Source organism: Peromyscus eremicus, chromosome 13 (assembly GCF_949786415.1).
Source record: "Peromyscus eremicus chromosome 13, PerEre_H2_v1, whole genome shotgun sequence".
In the NCBI taxonomy this organism is placed as follows: Eukaryota; Metazoa; Chordata; class Mammalia; order Rodentia; family Cricetidae; genus Peromyscus; species Peromyscus eremicus.
In genome coordinates, this window is record NC_081429.1 from 19,075,495 (window position 1) to 19,090,986 (window position 15,492).

At 39.9% G+C, this 15,492-nt stretch overlaps 1 protein-coding gene across 6 annotated transcripts in view; it reads left to right on the plus strand.

Annotated features, from left to right (window-relative positions):
• The window catches only part of Fer (FER tyrosine kinase), a 324,556-nt gene that overhangs the window by 216,792 nt on the left and 92,272 nt on the right, over positions 1 to 15,492 (plus strand). For 5 of the 6 annotated variants that reach the window (XM_059277953.1, XM_059277954.1, XM_059277957.1 and 2 more), the window contains one exon: positions 681 to 775. In XM_059277953.1, coding sequence (XP_059133936.1) covers positions 681 to 775 — 95 coding nt within the window. Of the gene's footprint in view, positions 1 to 680; positions 776 to 2,282; positions 2,835 to 15,492 lie in introns of those variants that run through there. The other variant, XM_059277955.1, reaches the window with a different exon arrangement.

Genomic DNA, 15,492 nt, shown 5'->3' on the forward strand with positions numbered 1-15,492 from the left:
TTATTTGTGTATGCACAAATACATTTTTTCTCTAGTTATTCTTTTCATTTTCATAGGAAAGAATGTGGCAGTTTTCCCATAGGAGTGAGTTATAATGCCAGGGTAAAAAGGGGTCTAAGAGATTTATTCTATTTTTAGCTCATGCCTGATGTCCTGCTAAGGATTGATTCTTACTGTATAACCTTTACTGAAATATTGTGTTTATCTAAACTAACTCCGCAACAATTCAGCCTCAGCCTAGGTTGAAACTCCTTCATTTGATCTAACGTCTAACTTCTGTTAGCCCATTTTTTAAAAACTCTTGTTTCTGCCCTCGGAAACCTACCATGTTGTGAAGTAATGTCTAACATTTGCCAGTGTGGGATGATTTGAGGATGACTAGATGTTTTGAAGTGAATTCCATGTGTCATTCCTAATTAGCCTGATGATTAAGCATCAGAGTTGGTTCCAATTTTTAAATAAATATTTAAGGATGATCAGCTCATTTGCATTTGTGCTATGCTGCCCATATTTATCAATACCTGTTGATATGCATCTCACCAGAATTTCAGGTCATACGATATTTTTTATATTGAGTTATGATTAAAGTATATTCTAATTGCACACACTGTTATGATAATGATCACAAATTAAGGCTTTTTTTTATTCAACTGATAAGTTTATATTTTTTTCTCATCTAGAATTCTCAAGCAATACGATCACCCCAATATTGTCAAACTTATAGGCGTGTGCACCCAAAGACAACCTGTCTACATCATTATGGAACTGGTCCCAGGTAATGCTATTTGAGAGCTTTACTTGATGACATTTCGATATAGTGGTTTATTGCATTTATATGTTCAGTCTCTTTGATGTTTCCTTATAAAGTTTCCAAGGAGTTTTGCATAACTATTTCCTGATAACAAAGCCTGTATATATACTCAATATTTTTATAGGCCTTAACATGTTTCTATTTTCTAGAAAATGTCAGCCAACACTTTTTGAGACAGATTTATTTGAGTGTAGTTACACATGGAGTTCAACTGTATAGAATGGCTGTGTGTGAAAAGCTGCTTAGAGACACTGAGTATCAGTATCACGTGACAGCAGTGTAAGAACCGTCTTACATTTCATCCTTGGGTGTCAGTCCGAGTCCATCTCCACACATTCTCTTTTTGATTCAAAATCTCCTGGGCTTCACGGTCACTTGTGGGTTCTATGCTGCCTTCCTGTGTGGCTAATACAAGGGTGAGCTCCCTGGGAGTCTTCTCGGGACACTTTCATGCCTCGAGTTCTTTAACAACGTGTAGCAACAAGCATGGGCAACCTCAAACTGACATAGTGTGTTTAAAGTTTTGCTCATTGTCTTTCTCCCTGTTGTGCATAAATGCAGAGATAAACTTTGATCTTGATACAGTTTACAGTGCTTTGTAACTAAAAAGGTTTTGCTTGCCTTTGTAGTGTCTACCTCACTTACTTTAAAAGAAGGTTAAACGAATATGAAAATTATTTGTAACTGTAGTTCAGATCCTTAGAGTAAACCCAGTGTTGTAGATTCCCTGGCGAATATGGCCCGTAGAATGCTCCCACTGCCGGGTTAGCATCCTATCTTATCTCACTGCTCTACTTGCTACTGAAATACTCCAGCTATCAATGTAACTTCAGCACACATAGATTACCACTAACTTCATCGAAACGGCCCTGTCTGTGTTAGGGGTACCGAATGCTGGCATGACCTGTACATGAATGAGCACAGTCTAAACACTTAGGAACAGTTGAATATTGTGTAGTTATTATTAGAATAGATGTTTACACAGATACATGCTGACATTTGTGTAGGCGCAGAGGAAGCTCTTGGTTAATAAGAAATGCTACTAAAAAGCTTAGGTTTGGGAGGTGGGCCAAACTTCAAGTGACTCTCGTTAGCATGGGTGCACAGTTCAGATGGCAAACAGGAGCTGAATAAAACCAAAGAGAGTTGTGTACTGTAGCCAGGCACATATACATGCAGTGACAGGTATCATGTGCTGCTTTGGACACATCATGAAAGTGAACGTCTTCTAGTCACCGGGCCAGTGGTCTTCCTGGGCCGCAGCACTTGCTCGTGTCTTGACTTTTTCTGTCTGCTTAACTTGTGGTGATGTTACTGTTTCATAATCACCAATCACTTCTACCCATCTCTTGGCATCACTGTAAAGCTTTCTTTTTTGTGAAATTTCTGTGGTTTCTCTGGCCAGTATTTGAGTTGACTTTCTGTGCCTGTTTCCTTTGTCTTTTCTTTTTTCTCTTTGTTTTGCAAACAGTACTCAAGCACTTTCCACTCTTGTGAACGTCCTTGGAGATAAACTCAGCCGTGTGACTCATTCAACTTGATGCCTGCTTTGCCTTGACAAGTGTGGAGCTCCTAACGCACTTCTGTAGTCTAGGAGCTTAACGCACCTCATTCATTACCTCACCATAGAGTCCGTTAGAAGGTGAACCTCGACTGGATTTTCGCAAGACTATGTTAAAATGTGAGGCTGAGCTCTTACTGGGGACTTTTGAGACTAATCTACTATCAGGATTGCTTAGGTATTGGCAGAATCCTGTCTGTACTACCAGTGGTTCTCAGCTCTGTATCTCAGCTCCTTCTCACAGGTCTGTGCATCTTCATAGCATAGTCTGACACTTCACTGATATTAGATTTACAGGTTTACACTTCCCTTACCAGCTGGGGACTTGATGTGATGAGGTCAGGTCCACTTAGATAATATCCCTGTATAAAGGTCAGCTCTGCCATATGACCGAACTTATTTATGAGAGTAGTATCTAATGTCTGTAGTATCCTGAGGTTATAGTGGGACATGTTAGGACACCATCTTTCAGTCCTGCCTACCACAGTAGATTTTACTACATTTTCTTAAAGACTAGTTGAATTGTGGAAACTAAAACTATTAATGAGCTTTTTCATACAAGATTATATTAAGTCCATTGGTTGATATGCAATTAAAATATACCCTTTGCTCATGCATGACTCTGCAGCATTATGGTTGAGTCATTTGGAAAACATTGGGTCATTAGGGAATACAGATCTTTCTAATAGTGACACAATCATTATATAGTATCCAAAGAGCACATTCATTAATGTGTCATGTAATCTTACTAGGAAACTAATGGGGACACTCATGCTCATGGTAGCAAAAGCATGTTTCCTCAAATTTTAATTTTAATTTAAGAGTTTTTTTTAATTGCAGCCTTTTTCTTTTCTTTCTTTTTTTTCTTTTTCTTTTTTTTTTTGGTTTTTTGAGACAGGGTTTCTCTGTGTAGCTTTGCTCCTGTCCTGGAACTCACTCTGTAGACCAGGCTGGCCTCGAACTCACAGAGATCCGTCTGGCTCTGCCTCCCGAGTGCTGGGATTAAAAAAGGCGTGTGCCACCACCGCCCGGCTGCAGCCTTTTGCTTTAAAGAGTGAAGCTCTCTTCACTTTTGAGAAAATAACTGCCAAACATCTTCACTTATACCCATGAATTTTTCCCTTTCCTTTCTTTTTAAAACCTGGCTTAATGGGAGGTGTTTGATGCACAATACAGACTAGTGTGCATAAAATATGTGTTTACTGACATTCATAGAAGCCTTTGAAAGCTCACCCCAGCACGGCAGTGACCACATCTGTCACCCTCCTATTCTGCCATGGCTGTCTGTGGTTCCTCCTTGGCTTTTCTTCAACCCCAGTCAGCCGCTACGCCACTGCCTGGTCTGTCAGTCACTGTTTCTTAAACTTTTGTGTGCATTTATTGTTTTTTCTAAAGTCTCATAGGTAGTGTAATTTTGTGAGATTAATCCACTTTTATGTTTTATTTTTACTTAGCATACAGAATAATGGTTTTGTTGTTGTTTGGTTGTTTTTTTTTTTTTTGTTTTTTGGGTTTCTTTTGATTTTTTCAAGACAGAGTTTCTCTGTGTAGCTTTGCACCTTTCCTGGAACTCGCTTGGTAGCCCAGGCTGGCCTCAAACTCACAAAGATCCACCTGCCTCTGCCTCCCGAGTGCTGGGATTAAAGGCGTGCGCCACCACCGCCCGGCTAGAATAATGTGATGTTTGCATGCATAGATATTGTACCTTACTTACATTCGTCACTCTTTCTCTCCCCTGACTTCTCCATCTTCATTTTCCCCTTTCATACCCCCAAATAGTTTTTCTCGTGCTTTGTGCATGCGTGCGTGCGTGCGTGCGTGTGTGTGATACTTTTGCCTAATATTTTACAGTTGACATTTTGGTTGACATGGTTGTCTGTTCTACCCATGTTATTGTTGTCTCCATTTCAAACAAGCTTAGTAACTGCTTTGCAAGTGTCCAGTGTGCACGCTTTCTAAAATGTGTCTGCAGAGATTTTAAATGTCCGGGCCCTTGTCGGATAAATAAGCCCTCTGGAATCATAAATCCCAAATACAGCTTGTACCAAACTAACACTTCAGAGTGTAAGTATTTGAGAATTCCAGTTTAAAGTGAATATTCCAAGATGACCCTGTATTCATTTACATCATCTCTTGAGTTATGAATCCTTCGCCTGCTTGTTTCCTACTTGCTGGGGAAGTAAAACCGGAAGTCAGTTCTAAATGGCCGTGGGAGCAGCAATCACAGAAGTAGGAACCCTTAGGATGGATGACCCTTGTTTTGCAATTCAAATGCAGATGAGGGTTTCGTTTTGGTTTTTGACACATGATGAACGGAAGGAATGCTTAGAGTCCAGCCACTCTTGCTTGTTGGAATGTCCGTGGTCAGATCTGCATTGCCACAGACAGCACAGCAGGTAGCAGCTCGAGTCTGAACCACCAAGTACAGCGGTTCAGGAAGACTGGAAGGCCTCCTCACTCGATGTGGTGACTGGCCCTTCTCTTGAATTCATGTCTTCCTGAAGTGATTGAATATTGGTTCTCAGGTCACACCGACACATGGCCCTCGACAAACCCAGAGTTAACTGAATTTAAAGATGAGTTATAGTTGCCGGGCAGTGGTGGCGCATGCCTTTTTTAATCCCAGCACTCGGGAGGCAGAGGAAGGTGGATCTTTGTGAGTTCGAGGCCAGCCTGGTCTACAGAGCGAGATTCAGGAAAGGCACAAAACTACACAGAGAAACCCTGTCTCAAAAAAACAAAAAAACAAAAAAGATGAGTTATAGCTTTATAGCTTTAAAACTCTTGGGATTATTGTAGAGTTTTATGAAGGTTTTGGACATTATGAAAATATATCTCAACTTAATGGTATGATTTAAAAGAGAAAAGTGAGTTCATTCGGTTTCTATTGTCTGAATATTTGCGTTAGGCATCCAGACAATATCCATGTCATAAGCACTGTCAAGCTTCCGGAGAAACCTTTCAGTTCCACAGTCCCTCCTTTGAATTACTCTGCTTTGTCATTTCTGCAGTTAAGTTTCAGTACATTTTTTTTTTTGCCAAAAGAGTAAATTATTTTAAAAAGTAAGAATTTTACTCTTCTTCATGTTGAAATTTAATATTTTCATTTGATTGGAACATTATCAATTTTAGTCATGTGCCCTCACAGCTATGATTTTAGCTGAGAAATCACTGGCACTCCAGGTTACTTGGTAACTAGGTCTGACATTAGGCCCTGGGTGCTGGCCTGATACTTGTTTCTTCCTCTCTTCGTAGAGAAAGGGCAAACCCAGCTGACAGGGACGAAGGGGCGTGGCTCCTGGGTCACTAGGAGAGCCCTAAAGTATGAAGTGGCGTCTTTCCTCACATAAAGTTACCTAATGCCAGTTGACTATCACTCCTCAGTAGACACGAAAAAGGACAGGAAAGGAATTTTCAAATTAATGTTTAGACAAAACATTAAGTTTCTGGTTGTTTTGAGATAGAGTTTCCCCCCTTGTAGCCCTGGCAAGCCTAGAACTCACTCTGTAGACCACACTGGCCTCATACTCACTAACATGTGCCAGCCTCTGCCTCTAGAGTGCTGGGATTATAGGCATGAGCTACCATATCAGTCTGAAGTTTTTAATGTTACAAGTAAACAAAAAAACCTAACTCTGTGGAATTTATTTTACTTTTTTTTTTGTATATGGTAGAGCAAATTTAATAATGATCTATATTAATATAAACTGGTACACTGAAGATTTCAATTTGAGAGACTAAATGATTCTTTTACTTGTTAACTGATACTATAAATTACATACTTGCCTGATTTTTATAATCCAGGTGTGAGTGTGCCCAGTTGCCATTATTAATATCACAGTTGGTACTTTCGATAGATCATGAGATGTTTGCAATCCTCTTCAACAGAATGCATCTTTTAGCCCCGTATCTCCTTTGCAGCTCTTCCTGCTGCTTAGTAGCCTAACGCAAACCCAAATGAAGTTGCTGAAAGTGGCCAGCTTTGCAGGGATCAGCAGCTCTCACACATGCTGACATAATCAATAGCCTGTTGGCGTCCCCACCCCTGCCTCTGTCTTGTTCTTAGCCTGCTACTCCCTCCTAGTGACCACGCCCTTCTCTAGTGGGTGGTGTTTTCCAGAGGATGCGTAGAATGCCAAAGATGTCAAGAGAAGAAAAGCATTGCGAGTCTGGGAAGGTCTAAAGAGGCAGATGCTGGTGTTGCCGTGAGCACCAAGCCCTGAGGACATGGAAGCAGAGCACTGTGTGCATCTGCATTACTCATGTGCTTTGTACTCTGTCAAGGCGGGTGTGTCTGTGAGTAGGCAGCGCCCTCGCGGAGGCAGCTGGCGTGGTGAGCGGCATGATGTGTTCTGTGCTACTCTTGCTCCGAGCTCCTGTTTTCAGAATGACTTAATGGTACTTGAAGATCCTTGATTGAAAAGACAGTGTGGGAGTTATGACTACATATGCGTCCTTCTGCACAAATAAGCATTCCTCAGTGTTCTAATGAGCTTTATCATTTTATGTGCTCGTAATTATACTTGGAGAAGTCTGAGACTTGCCAGAGATAAATAAGCCTTCAAATGATATTTTAAATAAGAAAAATCACTTTATTAATTACAATCCACTTATTTTTATGTAAATAAAAACTGATAAATTTTGGTGAAAATAGCTGAAATTAAAAAAAAAGACCTTCATATAAAATGAAGTTTTATTGGCTTATTTTGCCAACAAAGAGTTTTCTCCAGTAATCTGTGCAATGCATATTCTTCTGGGAATGCCTGCTGGTCCTATTAGAATCTTTAAACTTAGTTGAACAGGAGTTGTTTTTAATACACACTGCATTCAAGGAAAGGTGAACGTGAATGTGTATGCATGCTGTTTCTTTGTTTGCTTTCACTGACATATTGTAGGTACTCATTCAGATGCTGTTATGTGGACACCAGACAAAAGCCTCTCTTCAGCAGTAAAGTTATCATAGTCCTGTTCTTCCTTACATTTTAATATGGTCATTTTATTTAAAAGTAAAAACAAGCACATGTGAGTAGGGGAAGCTGTCTGTCCATCTAGCCTCAAACACTACCCAAGAGTATAGGGTAATGAGCCTCCAAAATAATAATGGTATGTTATATAGATGGGAAAGAGCTCATCCAAAGTTAGGAAGTGGGGGGGGGGGGGGGGTGTCACATGAGGCCAGCACTAAGCAGGCTGCATGTGAAAGCCAATTACTTTTTCTTGATCATTCACCTGGGAACACGCATTTTACCTGTCAGCAGAAGTGGCCTCTGGCAGTGACATTGAAAGGATGCTCTTGGCAACAAAGAGTGGAGTGTGAATATTCTGGTCCCTATGTTAGTCTGTTCTTGAAGAAATGACTAGCCTCACCTGATGTGATGCTGATCCAGCGGGGAACTAAGAGAAAGGCAGGTCTCAGAGCTCAGGATGGCTGTTCCTAATAGGTCCCACGCACATGAAGTTTTCAGCATACATCCTATCCAGTCCTGATGCTTTTGCTGGCATGTTCTTGGAGCTGAGGTCTTGGGCTGGGCTTGGGCTAGCAAGCAGAGGGAGCATCAACTCTTCCCTTTATCTGTAATTTATATCCCCTTTGTGAAATAGTGCCTGTATTCAGAAACTATATTAAAGAAAAATTTTCTCAATTTTTGTTAAAAACATGGACCTTATGTATTAATATTTGTGGAGGTCAGTTGCTGAACTCAGAAATTCCAGTATTCTTTCAGTTGGATGTTGTTGAAATGCTCTTATAACTAGGGGCTCTGTTGATCTTTCAGCCACATTTGCTATAGTCTATGGTATAGCAAATGTGGAAGGCACATTGGCCAGAACAAAACTAACCAAAAAGACTTCTACAAAAAGGAAAAGTATAACCTTCTTCTCCTGGGACAGGAGATAGATAAAGTGTGCAGTAGATTCAGTACATGGATGTAGAGAGGAAGTGTAGAATTGTCAAGGTTTCAGAGACCTCAGTAAGAGTGAGACAGTTGAGTAAAAGCTGATGACAGTGAGGGACCTAAGCAGATGGGTTTCAGCAGCTAAGCATTCCTGGCTACTGGAGCATCCGGACAAGGAGAGAGGGGATGAAGTAAAAGTGTCAGGAGATGAGGTGCAGAAGGAATGGGGTTCATAAACAAAACCTTGAAGATCAGAGTGAGGATATATATGAGTTTGAGCAGTTTGTGAGATCTACTTTGAAATGAACACAGGTTCCCACTTTCCTTTTCAGCTGCCAAGGGAAAGAATGTGAATAGAACCTTCATCCAATATGAATACTGTGGAAGATTCTCAAGGTCCCCCAGGCCCCTTGATTGTATTAGGTGGACAGCATGTGCATATTCTTATTCTTGTGTCCTTTTTCATAGCTTTGAGAAAACTTAAAGGATGTTATTGGTATTCTAGTTGCTTCCTGCTTAACTTGTCCCTAGCAAGATTAATTACTTCTGTAATTAATTCCATGTTTTCTTCTTTCTTTTCTTCAGGAGGTCTCTGATCATATTTATTCTCTCCTCATTTGATTGCTTCTTAGAGATTTTTAGACGCTATATAACATGAAACCTCTATCTCTACAAATGCATTGTGAGGTTTGCACTTTATGTGACATGTTGTCATTGGAAATGAGGAAATAATACTGGAAACTGTCACTATGATAACACTTGCATGTGTAGAGATATCTTTGCCTTTATTGACCTTCATTTGCCTTTCCTGTAGAACTGGAGTGGATTGTCATTGCTACTATTTATAACTCCTGACACAGTTGGGCTGGAGATTGAGTGTCTAGTAAACCCCTTAGAAAGTGAAGTCTTTACTAGAGAGATTAAATATGGAAAAACGGCAGAATGTACCTTCAAGTGAAAACAAAAATTTGTGTAATCCAAGACATCCATGCCTAAGACAGGCAGGCCGGCCTAGTGACTGCTGCAGACTTCTCTTGTCTACATGTGTCTGTATAGTTGTGTTCTCTAGATTGTTGATACAGACTTCTAAATGACTTTACCTTTAAAATGCTACTTGCTATTAACAAGTATGTGAATTGCTGTTTTCCTGTTGGGTATCATAAATTAAAGCAGAAATCCTCCCACCTCCCTACAGTTAATAACTTTAATGTTCTTATGCCATTTTATGATAGGAAAAAACACCCTAATTCTTAGCTTTGTGAAGCTTTTCTTACATCTCTAAAAATGCTTTAAAACCTTTTTGTATAGACTATATACCACATGACAATAGTTCAAATAATCATTGAAATTATTTACTTTTGTCAAAACCGTATTTCTCTTTTTAACTAGTGGGGAAATAACACAATGGGACTTATTGTTCTTTTTATAACATTCTATATTTATCATATAATACTTAATCAAAACTAGTCAGTTTTAATTAAATATAACCCAGGAAATACAGTGATAGTTTTTAATTGAAATACTTGTATTACCTTATATTTGAATGACTTTGATATTCAGTAATGCACTCTTTTTAAAAAGACTTGGTACCCTTTATGAACTTATTCTCAGATATGAGCTAGTTACTTAAATGGTAAACACTTACTGAGTAGCATATATATTCCATGCAAAATACATCTAAGACTATTTCCGTTGATGAACTGTAGTGAGGTCAGAGAGACATATCTTTAACAATCACACTTAAATTCTACGTAAAAGGGGGAAAAAGGCCAAAAGTTGCTGGCACCTTGTTTCAGGGCCACAGACACTTCTGTGAGAAGATGGCATTTACCTTAAGACCTGGAGGGTACAGGTTCTCTAGCTTTGACAGAGCTAGGGCAGCACATGGCTGCCATGTGCAGATGTGTGAGAGCATGGAAGGCTTTTGTGTTGACGAAGAGGAAGAAGAGTAGAGTGGCTGAGCAGAGTCAGGCTGCAGAGACCTGCTGGGGAGAAGGTTGGAAGGGCAGACAGGAAGTGGGAGAGACCTGCTGGGGAGAGGGTTGGAAGGGCAGACAGGAAGTAGGAGAGACCTGCTGGGGAGAGGGTTGGAAGGGCAGACAGGAAGTGGGAGAGACCTGCTGGGGAGAGGGTTGGAAGGGCAGACAGGAAGTGGGGAAGCAGTTGGCTTTCTTCCTTTGCAGTGCTTTAGGTAATAGAGCGATGACTGCCTTGGCATTCGCAGGGTACTCAGGGGCACAGTGAAGCCTGTTGGCCGTCACTGATGCCATTCCATCTTGGCATGATCTCTCTTCCTGGAGACTGATACTCTCAAAAGGTTTTCAAGGGCTTGTGTGTTCTCGCTGTTGTTTTTCTGTATAAATGGGAACTATATGTATCTTTCTCCTTTTTTAATGCCAATGACCACTTACCATATACTTTTTTTTTTGCATTTGGTATTTTTTTCTGTACTTGCCAAAATATCACAGAGATTTTATTTTTAAATGAAAGAAAGCACTTACTTTGGGACTTACACTTCCAAAGGGTAGTAGGCATGATGCTAGAGCAGTACTGGAGAGCTTACATCGGATCCACAGCATGAGGTAGAGAGAGCTAACTGGGAATGGTGTGAGTGTTTTGAAATCTCAAAGCCCTCATCCAGCAATTCACCTCCTCTAACAAGACCAACTTCCTAATCCTTCCCAAGCAGTTCCACTAACTGAGAACCAAGCATTCAAATGAGTCTATGAGGGCCATTCTCATTGAAACCACCACATTCCACTCCCTGGCCCTCAGAGGCTTGTAGCCATATCACAATGCAAAGTGCATTTAGTCCAACGTCTTTCACAGTCTGAGTCTTCTGAAACTCAGTCTCTTAATTGTAACCACCTGTAAAATCAAAAGCAAATTACATTCTTCTACCATGCAATGGCATAGAACGTGCATTACCGTTCTAAAGGGAGCACAGGGGGCTTAGTGGGGAAGGACTGGATCTAAAGCAAGAGCAAACTCTGCAGGAAAGACTCCAGATCCTGGAATTCTGTGTCTCATGTCAAAGGGCTAGGATGACTGCCCTGACAGCCTTGCTGATTGCAACACAATTCTCTCTGAAAGACCATGATAGAAAGTTGGCTTTTGTTCTCAACAGGTACATAGTATCTGTTTATGCTCTACTTGATAATGAAGAACGCTTCAGTAAAAATTGTGTATATTTATATTTCCTGTCATATTTGTGACTAAATTCTACTCTTGAATATCTAAATAGATATGATATAGGAAAGATTTGTGAATTAATTTTTTTTTTTACCTTTAGAAGAAAAGTATCAATACTGTCACATCCTAACTCTAGAGATTTCTAGAATAGATCATGGCAACCTATGAGCTGTGCTTCTCAAAGCCTTGACAGTATTTTGAGAGAGCATAGGTTATCTATAAGATATGAGTTCATAGGTAGCCAAGTAAACCCCTATGAAGCCATGAGCTAAGCAGTGGCCCCACTCTTTGTTAAGATGGCCAGGCTTATTCAGGGTGGTACAGTGGTGGACAAGGGCGTTTTACTCTTTATGAGTAAGAATATCAGAAACTCTATTTTCTTATCTCTGGGTAGTTTTTTTTCTTTGATTAGGCATGTTTCTTCCCAGGTTATGTGATTATTGAGTCAGGTTTCTTTAGAAAACCGCAGTCCAGTGGGGGAACCATCCCATCCCGAAGCATTTCAGCATCCTCAGCTGTCGTTGATGACTCTGGAATCCTCTGTGCACTTCAGATGCACTCACATTATCACTTAGAAAGTGCCATGCTTGTGGTTGAGTTTTGCCAGTGGAACCATGACCACTGTGACTTGGGAGCCACATGTCAGCTTTAGCTCCCATTTTACGACTCACAGCTTTACAGCCTTATAGTTAAATGTTCAAACAGCGCGGCATCAGCTTGACATTCTAGATTCTTATTACAGTAGTTACTGTTGCTGAAATAATCTGTTCTGAGGCTGGCTAGTTTCAACTTGGCACAAGCTGTAGACATCTGAGAGGAGACAACCTCCTCACTTGAGAAAATGCCTCCAGAAGATGAGGCTATAGGCAAACCTGTAGGGCATTTTCCTAATTAGTGATTAATGAGGAAGAACTCAGCCCATTGTTGGTGGTGCCACCTCTGGACTTGTGGTCCTGGGTTCTATAAGAAAGGCTGAGCAAGCCATGGGGAGCAAGCCAGTAAGCAGCACCCCTCCATGGCCTATGTATCAGCCCCTGCCTCCAGGTTCCTGCCCTATTTGAGTTCCTGCCTTGGGTTCCTTCTGGGGACTATGATTTGGGATATGTAAGCCAAATAACCCTTTCCTCCTGTGGTGGTTTGAATAGGAATGACCCCATGGACTCATGTGTTTGAATGATTGGCCTGTAGGGAGCGACACTATTAGGAGGTGTGGCATTATTGGAGTGTGTCACTGTGGGGCAGGCTTTGAGGTCTCAGATGCTCAAGCTAGGGCTATTGTGGCATTCACTTCCTGCTGCCTGCCAATGTAGAACTCTCAACTACTTCTCCAGCTCCCTATCTGCCTGCATGCTGCCATGCTTCCAGCCATGACAATAATGGACTAGACCTCTGTATTATAAGCCAGCCCCAGTTAAATGTTTTCCTTTATAAGAATTGCCATGATCCTGGTGTTTCCTCACAGCAGTAAAACCCTAGCTAAGACACCTCCCCAAGTTGGTTTTGGTCATGGTGTTTCATCATAGCAGTGTAAAAGTAACTAAGGCACACAAACTGAAATATAGACTATGTTTTCAGTTCACTGGGCTGTTAGATTCCTGTGCCCAGGTAATTCGTGATAGATGTTGCATGTTCTTTTGAAATCTGTCAGTGTTTACAAAGCATGTGAACTTAGATTGTTGAGGCAAAATGTTAAATACTATAAATGATCTGAAGTTCTTTATTTCTTCTCACTTTGGCATATCCAACCCAGGCCTGCCACATGACGTCAAAGATCTCTCTGAATGTGGTGCCAACACAAAGGTGGAAACCTTGATTAAAATACTATGAGAATTTTGTGACTTTTTTTTTGTCACATGTTTTCACAGTTCCCCAGCCTGAACTTTGTAGGTGATGATGTCATATCACAGTGTTAAAACGTTGGATACTCCTGTTAGAGAATTAGTGGCATTTAAATTTTTATTTAATTGAGTGGGTGCTACTAATTCATAGATCATTCTTTTTGCAAATGTGAACATTTTAGATTCTTTAGGAAAAGCTACATACACATAAACACAGTAGAATTACAAACAGCAGCTTTCCATGGGCTATATATTTCATCAAATTCAGCTAGAAATATGTAAGATAATGTGTTTTTAAAATGCAATATAGAAATATGTGTAAGAGGAAGGAAATTGGGAGGCAGATGGTCCAATCAGAATCATAGTGATACACTCAGTTGATAGTAGGAAATGGTCAAATCAAGTTTAGAAGACCAGTAGGTAGTTTCAGGTGGTTTGAAGCAAACTCAAAGCTCTCAGAGTAAGTAGGAGTGAACTGAATAGCAGTTCTTGAGATGTGTTGGGACTATAGCCAACTAGAGTATGCAGGGCAGTGTTAAACAATAAAGTGTTTGGCTAAACTATCTCAACCTCTGATACTGGAGATAAATTTGTCAATAATTTTAATAGTTGAGGTGGGAATGGCTATGAAGACTAGTATTTGAGTCTTAGTTTAGGAGAATTCTGGCAGTATTACAGAGACAGGCAATATTGTCGAAGAGGGAGACGATGTTGATGTCAGTGATCTTACAAAATGTCCTTGTCCAAGACAAGGTTGATGGAGCTCTGCAAGTTACCCTTTTGAGAAAGATTAACCATAAGCGGTCTATTTGAATATTACTCTACTAGCCAAAGAAGTAAAATGTAAAATTTAATGTAATTTGTGAAAGATTTGATGTGATGTCTACATTTTTTAAGATACCTGTAATTTTGAATGTAGAACAGGCATAAAGGTGGTTTTATCTATCTGATCTATAGGTATGTATGTGGCTATTGAACAATTCTAAGATAGCACCTCAGTAACTCTTTAGAAGAGCTGGTGCTAGGTACAGTAAAGCATTTGTTGAGTGTGAGGTAGAACCTTTGCAATCAATCTACATCTTTTGTTTTGTAAATGCCAAGTGATGCCTTTTTACTACTGAACAGAGACCTTTCGTCTCCTTCTGTAGTTCACTGAGGAGTTGTACCAACTGTTTTTGGAGTTAAGCATGTATATCTGCCCTTAGAAGAGCGTTAGCTCTGGTATTACTAGGGACAGAAAACTTAGGAAATTTAAGGTTCTCCCTGAGGAGGAAAAGCGCTATGTGAGGCAGGTGGTTTACTGATAAGGGCCATAAACACAGCTGTTACGGAAACAAGATTACCCTTAGGTGAATTGTAGAAAAAAGAATTGATCTAGCCTTTAGTTACTGTGATTTAGAGTCATGATTTGGAAAGCGGCTCTGCTCACCACTATGCCACCAACGTTACACCGCCCAGAATAGAGTCATGATTTGGAAAGAGACAGGCAGTAGAGGAAAATAAGTTATTTAAAAGTATAGATACTCTTTTCTGTATGGTTTAGACAAAAGAAAGCAAAGTTAAAAATGTGAGGAGCATATTAGAATTTCAAGCATTTTCAGAGGAGGAAGATGTTTTGGCGATTGGTTAAGAGTTCCTTTATAGTACAAGTATGGTCCCACTTCCCCCTGGGTACCCATGAATAGCTGGTTCCAGGTTCCCCATGTACCATATGTCCACAGATGCTGTAGTCAGTTAGGCTAAAAAGGTGCAATATTTGCATCGTGCATGTCCTTCTATTTAATTTCAATCTTGAGATTAGTTACATTTAATTTAATTTAATTGCATTTAATTTAATTACATTTAATTTCAATCTTGATTAATGTTAAGTCTTAATAGTTCTATAGTATTTTTTAGAGGCTAATAGTGAAAAAAAGTCTTCACATGCTTTGTCCAAATGTATATTTGTTAAATATATTTTTAGTCCACAGGTAATTGACTCCTTGGATACAGAACCTGTAGACAGAAAAGCTAAATAGAGTGTAGTTTGTTTCATGTACTTTAGTGTGGCTCAGCATTTATATTGAAATTTTTATATAATGTTTATATTTTACCTATTGACATACAAATACCTATTAAATAGTCAGTTTATGGCTCATTTTTGAGGTAATATTTACCATAAATTCTAAAGTATATTTTCTATAAGTTAGAATGCAT